This window comes from Brassica napus, chromosome C4 (genome assembly GCF_020379485.1).
Source record: "Brassica napus cultivar Da-Ae chromosome C4, Da-Ae, whole genome shotgun sequence".
Taxonomy (NCBI): Eukaryota; Viridiplantae; Streptophyta; class Magnoliopsida; order Brassicales; family Brassicaceae; genus Brassica; species Brassica napus.
This window is the reverse complement of record NC_063447.1, coordinates 37,229,323-37,241,625: the sequence shown is the minus strand read 5'-3', so window position 1 is coordinate 37,241,625 and position 12,303 is coordinate 37,229,323. Positions and strand designations below refer to the sequence as shown.

The 12,303-nt window shown below is 36.1% G+C and overlaps 2 protein-coding genes across 2 annotated transcripts; both read left to right on the top strand.

The window, feature by feature from the left end:
- Positions 1-3,091: 3,091 nt before the first annotated feature.
- Positions 3,092-4,234, top strand: LOC125575548 (disease resistance-like protein DSC2). The gene has a single exon (XM_048755840.1). It carries the CDS (start codon positions 3,092-3,094, stop codon positions 4,232-4,234), a length of 1,143 nt encoding a protein of 380 aa, XP_048611797.1.
- A 176-nt stretch (positions 4,235-4,410) lies between these two features.
- LOC125575704 (disease resistance-like protein DSC2) lies at positions 4,411-5,652 on the top strand. Its single transcript, XM_048754934.1, has 4 exons — positions 4,411-4,548; positions 4,635-4,987; positions 5,077-5,249; positions 5,344-5,652. The coding sequence occupies exons 1-4, from the start codon at positions 4,507-4,509 to the stop codon at positions 5,427-5,429; spliced, it is 654 nt and encodes a 217-aa protein (XP_048610891.1). The 5' UTR covers positions 4,411-4,506; the 3' UTR covers positions 5,430-5,652.
- The last annotated feature ends 6,651 nt before the right edge of the window (positions 5,653-12,303 follow it).

Here is a 12,303-nt window from a genome sequence, read left to right as displayed (position 1 = left end):
TGAGTTATAAAACCACCTATTAGGATTTATGAAAATATTTATAAGGATTTTAAAGCTTCTGAGAAAATATTCATAAAGGTTAAAATTTGGTAATTTTTTTATAAATTATTTAAAAATGTATAGAGTCCTTTATAAGAAGTTATAAAAATATTAAAGAAAAATAACCACAAAACAAATTACATCAGTAGTGAAACAATCCAAATAATATTATGAATAAAAGTATATTTATAAATTTATGATTTTGTTTCTATTCTTATTTTTTTATTAAATTAATAAAAATTAACATATATAAAGTTATGTTTCTTCTTAATAACTTTTGTACTTTATCTTTTAGTTGCAAGGTGGGTCTATTTGTCACATGAGTTCATGTTTTGGGATTTTAATAATTTGTATGGCCGAAAAGCGTGATCTACAAACCAATTGAGCTATAAATATATATATGTCACTACAACAAAATGATCATGTTACATCACATAACTAGTATCAGAAAAATAAATGATTTAATTTAAATTACTTATTAATAAATGATACAAATTATGTTTGTTTAACATCAACTATAACAATTGATGTTATATTAGTTTATTTGACATCACTTCAATAAAAATGATATAAATCTATATTAACTTACAACACTTATAAAAAATTGATACAAATATGAGCTTACATCAGTTATATAATTGATACATTTTCAAGTTTTCTTTAATATTACTTAGATAAATGATACAAAGTTAATATCACTTACATAAATGATGCAAAATTTGAGATCAGTAATATAATGATACGTAGTTTGACATCAATTAAACATTTTTTCAATATAAAACAAGCCTAGATTTACGTGTGCAGTTACTATTTTTTTTAGTTTTAATTACTTTTGTAAATTGTAATTTATTTGGCCCATGATCTTTATAACTGTTTCCACTTAAGTTGAAGGCATATTATCTTTATAACTGTTTCCACTTAAGTTGAAGGCATATTATTTTCTGTCATGATCTCCTCTCATAATCTCATTCATTCGTTTCTCTTCCTCTCAACTTTGAAACTTATTTATCAGTTTATGATTTAGTGTTCTAGACTATTTGATTTCTAAGAAAATCAACAAGAATCAAGCACTTTTGTTAATTATGAATGATGAGGATCATCATATTTCTTCTTAGGCATACGTATGAAAAGAAACTAGGATCTCCAAGGCACACGAATCTGTTGAAAATTTTATGGAAAGGTAATATTTTTATTTCATTCTTCTTCTACTTCACTTGTTGGAAGATGTCCCAGATTGTGTTGCTTATGTTTTGTTGGAGGATTTTCAGGGGTATCTAGAACTCGGCAAATTTGCATGTAATGAATTTTATGATTTGAATAAAGAGTAGGAGATTCGTGTCTCCTGCACCCTACCAAAAACAAAAATTCAATTTATGTTTATGGATCCTTTTCTATATTAGATATCATTCTCTTCCGTGTCAAATGAAGAATATTCTGAAAAAAGGAGTAGAAGTTTTTGGGAAAAGCAGTTGAAGAAAAATTCTTCGTGGATCTCGTTAACTTGAATTCTACATCAATTCAGCTTCACATTACCAATGAAGATTGAAGATAGAAAATAGAGAAGAAGAGTTTTTTTTTTTAATTTGTTTTACGATCTATATTTGTTCTTTGAATCATATTTCTTTCATTTTCTTGTTTTTCCTTGTTTTTGAGATTGTATTGTAAATGGAAAATTATAAGAAATATTTTATAGAAAATATTTACTTGATTTATTTACTGACATAAGTTTGACATCAAATGTAGAAATACAAATATTTTCAATCGATGATTGTAATTATATAACTATTAAATAAATTTCGAAATTATATTAATTTTATTTTATTTATTGATAAATTATACAGAAATTAAAATCAGTTATTTTAATCAACACAAAACTAACATCATTTATAAAAATTGACATAAATGTTAATATCATTTTTTTAGAATTGATACATATTGATATCATTTACAATAAGTGATGCAAATAATCAATATTTTTACATCAATTATTAATGTAATGATACAAATTATTTGCATCATCACTTTCAGAGTCATTTAAATAAATGATACAAAATTACTTTACATTATTTATAAGTAATGCAAATATTTAAAATAAGTGATGTTAAACCATTTTTTTTGTAGTGTGTTCTAGATGATAATGTTACAAAAAAAATCATTTTTAATGGACGAGAATCTTAATTAGCCATATATGTTGTTGATAAAAAATCTAATGAAATATATTTTTTAAAAGATGTAAAAAATCTAAAAAATACTACATAATCATACTTAAGCTTTTATAAAAAGGTATTAACAAATCAAATAAATAAATATTTTTATTCAAAAAAAATATCTACCAAAAATTAAAATTCAATTTTAAAATATTACAATATATTACTGAATGCCAAAAACATAAAAATATTATAGTATATTATATTAAAATTTTAAAATTATTTGTACCCGTAAGTTTGCTGGCAATACGCCTGAGACTTTTATCCGATATCCGGATTCGATCCGGATCCGATCCGAAAATCCGGATATCCGGAGGGGCCGAATCCGGATACGGATAATAAAATGTTGGATCCGTCAAAGCTGGATCCGGATCCGGATAATTTAATTTTTTAGTCCAGATATCCGGATCCGTAAGTTTTATTAATAACTATTTCAAAAATAGTAATATATATATATAAATTAATTTTATTTAATATATTTCATTTTTATAATAGTATATATAAATTTTATGTAAATTTTGTAATATTGTACATAGAAATAATTAAAAATATTATATATATTATTATTTTTAAATTATTGTTAATATTTAATATATACTAATATTATTTTTTATTTATTTTAAGGATCCAAATCCGGATATCCGCCGGATATTACAATTTTCAGAAGGATATCCGAGAACCCTAGATCCGGATAAAGATAGTAAAATTATGGATCCGCCGGATAAGGATCCGGATCCGAATACCTTAAAATTGCCCGGATACCCGATCCGTCCCAGGCCTAAGTGGCAACCCAGTAGAGAATAAAGTTACAATTCCTAGACTTATATAGTGACAATGAAGCTGAAATGATCAACAAAATTGCCTCAGATGTTACGGCTGTGTTGGGTTTTACACCATCAAAAGACTTTGATGACTTTATTGGCATAGGAGCTCGTATCATAGAGATAAAGTCTAAGTTGATCCTACAATCAGAAGAAGTTAAGGTGATTGGGGTTGTGGGTCCTCCCGGGATTGGTAAGACGACCATTGCCAGAGTTTTATTCAATCAACTCTCTCCTGGTTTTCCATTCAGCACGTTCTTGGAGAATATAAGAGGAAGTTACGAGAAGCCTTGTGGTAACGACTATCAGGTCAAGTTGTGTTTGCAAAAAAAATTGTTGTCTCAAATATTCAACCAAAGGGATATTGAGGTTCGCCACTTAGGAGTGGCCCAAGAAATGATGAGTGACAAAAAAGTGTTGGTTGTTCTTGATGAAGTGGGTAGCTGGTGGCAACTAGCGGCAACGGCTGACCAGCGTGGATGGCTCGATCCCAGAAGTATAATTATTATTACAACTGAAGATAAAAAACTTCTCAAGGCACTCGGACTCGGGATCAATCATATCTACCAGATGGAATTTCCAACTTCAAGTGAGTCTCTGCAGATCTTCTGCCAATATGCTTTCGGTCAAACGTCTCCATATTACGGTTTTGAAAGCCTTGCTTGGGAAGTTACTAGTCTTTCTGGTGATCTTCCTCTAGGACTGAGAGTCATGGGATCGTATCTACGAGGAATGTCCAGGGACTACTGGATAGACGCACTACCAAGGCTCAGGTCTAGCCTTGACACAGAAATTGAATCAACTTTAAGATTTAGCTACGACGTCCTAAGTGATAAAGATAAAGCTCTTTTCCTGCATATTGCATGTTTCTTTGTTGGTTTCGGGGAAGATTTCATTAAGAGATGTCTTGAAAAAAGTGGTTTGGACGTCAACCATGGGCTTCAAGTCTTAGCTAATAAAACTCTTATATCTATAGAGAACAGATACGTAAAAATGCATTGTTTACTGCAACAAATGGGTAGAGAAATTGTCAAGAAAGAGTCTTCAGAGGAGCCTGGAGATCGACAATTCTTGATGGATACCATGGAGATTTCTGATGTCCTTGAAGAAGATACTGAGTTTTTTTTTTACATCTGCAGTCTTCTGTTTCCTTGGTTTATAAGGTGATATTTTGTGTCTTTTTGAATAATCTCTTCTAGGGTACTGGAAAAGTTCTAGGCATAAAGTTGGATACTTTAAAGAACAAGAAAATCCAAATAAGTAAAAGCGCTTTCCAAGGGATGAATAATCTCCAGTTTCTACATGTCACCTCTAGTAACGTACGCATACCCGAAGGCCTCAATAGTCTTCCCGACAAACTCAGACTTATAAGTTGGGATAGATGTCCATTGAGATTTTGGCCTTCCAAGTTCTCTGGCAAGTTTCTTGTCGAACTAATCATGCCACATAGCAAATTTGAGAAGCTCTGGGAGGGAATCAAAGTAAAATAGTCATCATTTTTTTTGTATTGTGTAAAGAACGATTAGTCATTTCTCTATAACTTATATTTCTTTTTGTTTTTGTATAGCCTCTCCATTGCCTCAAGCTGATGGATTTGAGTTACTCCAAGTCTCTGAAAAAGATTCCAGATCTCTCAAAAGCAACTAGTCTCGAGGAATTAAATCTCAGTTACTGCAAAAGTTTGTTAGAGCTCACAAGCTCTATTGGCAATGCCACTAAGCTTACAATCTTCTACCTTAGGGGTTGTTTGCTTTTGAAGGAGCTCCCCTCTTCTATCGGCAGGTTAATCAATATAGTGAAATTAGATCTGAGAGATACTGCGATAGAGAAAATGCCATCATCATTCAGCACTTGGTCTTGGCTTTATCGATTGGATATTACAGGGTGTACAAACATCATCGACTTCCCAGATGTTCCTGACAATTTCACTGGGTCCATGTCGGAGACAGCGGGGCAGTCGTTACACCATTCGTGCAGGTCGCTACTTATGCGACAAGGAATTTCGCTACCAGCATTGTAGAGTTGGTGTTGAGCTGTACAGGGATAGAGGAGGTTCCTCCATTGATTGTGAATCTATTTCGTCTGCGTAAACTATTTATGTATGGGTGCAAGAAGCTGAAATCTATATCTCCAAACATTTCTAAGCTGGAGAATCTTGAGTTACTTGCTCTGTGTAACCGTGGTGAGATAGAGCATGATTATGAAAGGCTCCATCTATTTAATTATCATAACTTATTTCAAGCAGTTATTAACTGGAGGGGTGATTTGAAGCGCAGTTGGGAATTACGATCAGACTTCAAGGTTCACTACATTTTTCCGATATGTCTACCGGAGAAGGCTCTTTCATCTCCAATATCATTAAGATTAGCCGGTGATAGTGTGGAGACTATTCCAGATTGCATCATAAGTCTCTCGGGGCTAATTAAGCTCAACGTCATAGCATGCAAAAAGCTTGTAGCACTTCCACAGCTCCCAGGTTCCCTTTTATCTATAGATGCAGGAGATTGTGAATCCTTGAAGAGAATAGACTCTTCTTTTCAAAATCCAAATATTTTCCTAAACTTTTCTAACTGCTTTAACCTGAATCGAGAAGCTAGAAAACTCATCCATACATCAGCTTGCAAATATGCGTTCTTACCAGGTGAAAAAGTGCCAACACACTTCACTCACCGAGCTAGCTCAGGTTCCCTAAACGATCAATTTGAGTCCAACACCTCTTCCTTCATACTTCAGATTTAAATCTTGCATTTTGCTGTCAGAAGGTCAAGCAGTGAACAATTCATTGATGGATGTATCTTTTCGCGTCAGGAGTAAACAGAATGGCCTCATAGTCGGACGTGGATCAACCCAGCTCCATATTCCATATCTATCTCGATATGAAGAGCATCTCTATATATTTGAAGATTCTTTCTCTCTAAACCAGGATTTCCCTGAAGCCGAAGAAACCACTTTCAGTGAGCTTACTTTTGTGTTCAAACTCCATGATAAAACCTGGAAGGTCAAAGGCTGCGGTGTACGACTTTTGGAGGGACCTCAATGTATTATTGACGGAAACGAAGATGATGATGATGATGATGATGATGGTGACAGAGATGAAAGTGCTGATGATGTTGAAGTTCGATAAGACAGATGTTTTGTTTCAAATATAGAAAGAAGAAAGGAAAATCAGATACGAAGAGAGTATTATGAGACTCACTTTGGTCTAGAGTCTTTGCGGTCAAGAGAAGCAGCTCAAGTATAAATCAGACGATGTCTTGAGTATCAATCGTCTGGGTTAGGCCAGCCATTCTCAATATCTGGATGTACTCAAGTGTAATTTGTTTTCCTTTTCACTGAATAAATTGTGGTATCTGTGTGAGAGTTTATCAGTATGCGCACTCTATCAAGGCTCTTACAGTCTCAACCTGCATAAAAAACAAAAAGCCTATCCAGACATTAGATTGCGAATCTTCACTTGTACCGGGTGTAGAAGTGCCTTCACACTTCACTCACCAATCTACTTCAGGTTCCCTAACGATCATTTTGACTCCAAACCTATTTCTTCATCATTCTGATTCAAAGCTTGCATCTTCCGGTCAAGATAAAATATTATTCTAGAGGATAGCACCGATGAAGAACATGCGGATTTGTTGATGTAATATATCTTGTAGGGGTGAGCAGAATGGCCTCATTATGGATCAAACCAGCAGGATATGCCTTTTATATATATATATATATATATATATATATATAAGACTGTGTGTATACATTTGAAGCTTCTTATTGTCTAAATCATGATTGCCTTGTAGCCACTTTCACTAAGCTTGTGTTTCAGTTGGAAGTCTGTGATAAAAAAAAGAAAGGAAAGTGAAATGCTGTGGTGTACAAATTGTGAGGAATGACGAAAAGGCAGATGATGGTGGTATGACAAAGATGAGACTGGTGATGAGGATGAAGATGATAAAGATGTTATGGTGATAATGTGACGTTGAGGATTTAGGATTATATAGATAACACTCAAGAAGGAGGAGAATCTGGACTGGACGTGATGAGGATGCAGAGACCAGGAGCGGTAAACGAACTGTGAGGTTAAGCCTTGTGTAGTTATTGTAAATTTTCATGTTGTTATATTTTCTGATTATGTGCAATGTAATTTTCCAAGAATAGAAGCTAAAACCCTCTTGCGTTGGGTTTTCGTGTGCTTGTAGAGGATACTTAGGCTGAAAATGGAGAAATCGACTATGGACGAAACAGCAGCAAAGGCCGATACTCAGAGGGTGGAGTTAAAGAAGATGAGTAAGGGAAGATCACGGTGAGACTGACGGAAGTTTTGGAGTCTTGAAAGGAAGGGATGAGGCCGTTAAAATCCTGAATTGTCAAAGGGAAGTCTTACAGAAGAAGCCCCAATATGATATTTCTTCGCCTTCTCCGGCTTGGGTGCTCATGCCGAAAATGTTTAAATGTATGCTCTCGCATGCGATATATTCAATTGCTATATAACTTACGGATTGTAGTACTTTTGTCAGCTGTACTTGCGGTGGGTCTTGTGGTAGGTTATAAGTATTGGCGAAAGAAGAAGCAGCAACAAGAGCAGCCCAATTTCTCATACAGTTCTAAGATGGTGACGAAATGGAGGACGAACTTGGCCTTGAAGATACCCTATAATGCTGAAGGTCAGTATGGCCCACACATTCAGTTATGTAACTCAAGTTCACCTCTTATACACATCTCCTTGATTTCACAAACATTTTGTTCTTTTTTCTGAAAGAAAAAGGAATTCAGTGATGCAAATATTTGCTTAATCCAAAGACAATTCAATACCGCTTTTTATTTTATAGTAAATGTTTGCAATCAAACAAGCTACAAAAAAAAAAAAAAAAAAAACAGTGTTAATCTTACAAAAGTCACAAACGAACAATATTATAAATTTCTTGCTAAATTAATTTATGAAAGATACAGTCTGAAGACAGAAAACAACTCAAGGAAGGAACAACATCATCCACTGATACACAAGGGAGCACTGAGCTTAACATGTTGGGAGCAATGAGCCATCAAGGTTACTCACTGCCTTTAGGGGAAGAACAGTTAACCCCAGGCTCATCATTAATGGGACTCCTGTCTTGAACATCAAGTCCTGCAGGACTTTCTTCACCTCCACAATGGGACTCACAGAGTACTTGCCATTACCATTTTCTTTTGGGTTGCCTTCATAAATAGTCCGATCAGTCTTTTCACGTCCTAGGCTTGCATCTATGACTCTTTGGACTCAGGCTTTTGGTCCTTGCCTCTGGGAGAAACGGATCGCTCCATTGCCTTAGGACTGAGTGACCTATCCTCAACACTTCTCTCTCTTCTCACTGGCGATCATGAACGGATGGTGAAACCAAAAGTGCATCAGTTAAAAAGAAAATACCTCTATTATGTAGAAAAAGCTCGTAAACATCAAAATAATCATGTTGTGCACTTAATGGCTCAAACTAGCACAAGTTTTCAGAATTCCGAAGACCACTAACATGTAGCTCCGACTACGGCCATAAACAATTTACTAAAAATTTATATAAACTTATTTTTTAACAAATTTGGAGGTTTATATGCATATATTTTTTTCCAAGATTTTTATTGGGGGGGGGGGGGGGGGGGGGTTGATAGGTCAATGCTTCACCGGATGGTAATCGATGCACTGGACCGCGAGCCTGGCCCATAAGGGTTTCCTGCGGAGCGGGTATGGGCCGGTGATTTCATGTCCCACAAAATAACGGGCCTAGCGGGAGAGGCTTGTGCGGAACCGGGCCTAAAGCGGGAAAGCCCACAGTGATCCACGGGTTTCTCAATGTCCCACACCTCTAGACCCTTCATTTGCTTCGTCACCTGAAAAAAAAACGAGAGAGAGAGTGAAAGGCGATGTGGATGCGATTTCCACCATGGGAAGAAACGGAGCTCTGACGACGACGGTTCAATGTCCGACACTGCTTTTGCTGACCACTTCGTCTTCGAACTGCAGCAGAGGAGCTAAACCAACAAGGCTCCAACAAAGTAAATTCTTCTTCTTCGATGTGTCTTCCATTCTTCCTCATCCTCATGAGCTTCCAAACTCAACAGATCGGACATGTACAAAGTTATGTATTTCAGACAAAAAAAATTGAAGTTATTTTGGACTTAAAATCTCTGCTCTAACTCTTGTATTTTTTTCCATGTTTTAGCTAAATAAGTAAAGCGGTCTGTTAGATCCATGTAATAAGAAGACCAACAAGATCCGAAAGGTACTTATCTAGCTTAGCAATCTATAGTTTGTGTTATGTCTTTGATTCATTGTCTGTTTGTGTCTATAGTTTAGCGATTTTATTTCTATAGTTTGTGTTGTGTCTAAAGCGTTCTGTGTTGTGTTATGTCTTTAATTCATTGTATCTTTGCTTTCAGGTAACAACAGTGTTGATCGACCATGCTTATTGTATGAGGTAACCATGTCTTTATTTAATGATAAAACTTTTATCTGATATTGTTACCTTTTTGAACTAAAATAACTTGTGTTCAGTCTCTGATATGTCTTCTTGTCGTGTTGTCTTTGTTTTGTTTTCTGTTTTGAGGCGATGAAGTGATGGTGAACAAGGAGGCGACTGGTTCATCTTCTTCTCCTCTTCGAAGGTAAGACATGACTTGTTTGCATTGTAGTGCTGACATGTGTCATGAATTGTATCTAATTTGTCTCCTCTTTTTTGTGTATGAATATGTGTTGTTTCTAGCTGTTGGAGCGATGGTGAACAAGGAGGCGTCAGCACGTCAGGTTACCAGCCTTTCATTCCGATATAGCAGCTTCAGGACCTCAGGTTAGTCGCTGTCTTACGTAGAACTAGTAAGCATTGATAGGAGAACTCACTGTTTAGATAAGACTCACTGTTTAGATAGGTGAACTCACTGTCTTGCTTAGAACTCACTGTATTGATATGAGAACTCAACTGTCTTGCTTAGAACTCACTTTATTGATATGAGAACTCGCTGTCTTGCTTAGAACTAGTAAGAATTGATAGGAGAACTTGCTGTCTTGCCTTGATCTGTTGTTAGATGCTTGTTTATGCTGCTTGTCCTCAAGCTAATTAAATTTTGAGAATGTTTACGCTGCTTTCCTCAAGCAAGTTTAAAATTTTAATATCATTTTTAACAAAAAATAATTAAAATTTTAACAAATTTTAAAAACCCTACCACCACTTACGCACGTAGCTTAGGTCACGGAGCCGTAACTTAGCTTAGAATAGAATTATCGGAACATCAAACAAACTAAACAAAAGGTGAGAGACCATGGGATCAAGAGGCGGCTCAGAAGATCAGTTCACTTGGGATACTAACTACTCGCCACCAGATACTTTGGACTTGGAGACTCAACAAGTCATAGCTAGACTTGCTGCAATTGATGAGATCGGTGATCAGGTCTCTGATGGTGTTAATGATGGAAAGAAACAAGGAAGCAGAAAAAAGCTCATCAGTCTTGTCGATTCAGAAGATGATTCAGATGTTCAAATCACTCCACCAACCCAAACGAGGAAGCCTCGCAGACAAACCAGTTTTGGAACAGCCTCACGGAAACCCATGTTCCAATCCACTCTAGATGGAGGTAGTGGCTCGTCCGCACAGGCGTGTAGTTAGAAGAAGTCTATTCCTATGAAATCTTTGATTCGTGGAGGGAGAAGAAAGCCAGCGACTTAGGGCTTGTCTACTCAGTCGCGAAAAAAAACAAGGGCTCCTCTACTCAGTCGCAGAAGAAGAATAAGAACAAGATCCAAGAGGACATACCATATTTTGATGATGAATTAGAAGAAGATGAGTTGGATGAGGATGAAAACGGTTCGCAGGATAGGGAGAATTGGCAAAGATCAGACGTGTGGGTTGCTTTTAAGGTGGTTGAAAACCCCAATGGAGATTTGAAAGACGTATGCAATCATTGCAAGCATGAGGATGCATGGTATTCTCACTCGCATGGAACAAGTGGGTTGAGAAGGCATCGGCTGAGATGTAAAATGTATCCAAGGAATACTGGAAGGCAACAACAACTCAATGTCGAGAGAAAAGTACAATCTCGCAAATATGATCATACTGTGTTTAGGCAGATGGTTGCTAAGACAATAGTCCAGCATGATCTATCATAATTTTACGTAGAGTATGAAAAAGTGAGAGAAACATGGAAGTATTTGAATGTTGACATCAAATTCATTTGTCGAAACACGGTGAGATCATATGTGTATCGATTGTATGAAAGCGAGAGAGATACATTGAAGAGGGAATTAGCAAGTCTCCCTGGACGAGTCTCCTTCACGTCTGACTTGTGGACGTCATTGAAACGTGAAGGATACATGTGTGTGACAGAACATTACATTGATCGGAAATGGAATTTGAACAGCAAGATCCTGACGTTTTGTGCCCTACCACCACCACATAATGGTATGAATGTTACGATTCAGCTCCTTGATACACTGAAAGAGTGAGGAATCGAAAAAGGTGAGTAGGGCCTTGTCAAATCGCCAATACTGCAAGTAATGACTCAATGCATGACACTGTCAAATAGTAGTTGATGTTATTGTGTGGAGGAGAATTTTTCCATGTCAGATGTGTTGCTCACATATTTAACCTCATAGTGCAAGATGGTTTGAAGGTTATTGGAGGCTCTTTGCACAAAGTAAGAGAGAGTATTAAGTATGTGCTAGGATCGGAAATGTGTGAAGTATTGTTCGAAAAATGCGTGGTTGCTGCGAGTATAACTGAGGACGCGGATCTGATATTGGATGTGCAGACAGGACGGAACTCAACTTATTATATGCTTGAAAGAGCCATCAAGTACCGTAAAACATTTGTTAAGATGGAGACATTTGATAAGAAAGGTTATAAAATAGCACGTACATCTGAGGAATGGACATGAGCTGAGAAGATATGTGATTTTTTGGGCCCTTTCGCTGAGATCACAAAATTGATGTCAGGTTCTAATTACCCCCACTTCAAACTTGTATTTCTATCAGGTTTGGAAGATCCATGAATGGCTTCAAATAAATGAGGATAGCGAAGATGAGATTGTCAGAAAAATGGTGCCACCGATGAAAGAGAAGTTTGATAAGTATTGGGAAGAAGTTGGGGTGTTTTTGCAATGACAGCAGTCTTTGATCCACGTTTTAAGCTTTCAATTGTCGAATGTTGTTTAGGGAAGCTTGACATGAGCACACGTGATGCGAAGTTGAAGAACTTGCGCCAAAAGCTAAGTATTCTGTTTGAGTCTT

What these genes read in the sequence shown, in the direction of transcription:
- LOC125575704 (XM_048754934.1), top strand. Translation starts at nt 4,507, where the DNA reads ATGCCACATAGCAAATTTGAGAAGCTCTGGGAGGGAATCAAA. An exon ending in GACTTCCCAGATGTTCCTGA is followed by an intron (nt 4,988 to 5,076) that starts CAATTTCACTGG and finishes GAATTTCGCTAC; the next exon opens with CAGCATTGTAGAGTTGGTGT. An exon ending in ACTTGCTCTGTGTAACCGTG is followed by an intron (nt 5,250 to 5,343) that starts GTGAGATAGAGC and finishes TTTGAAGCGCAG; the next exon opens with TTGGGAATTACGATCAGACT.
- LOC125575548 (XM_048755840.1), top strand. Translation starts at nt 3,092, where the DNA reads ATGATCAACAAAATTGCCTCAGATGTTACGGCTGTGTTGGGTTTTACA.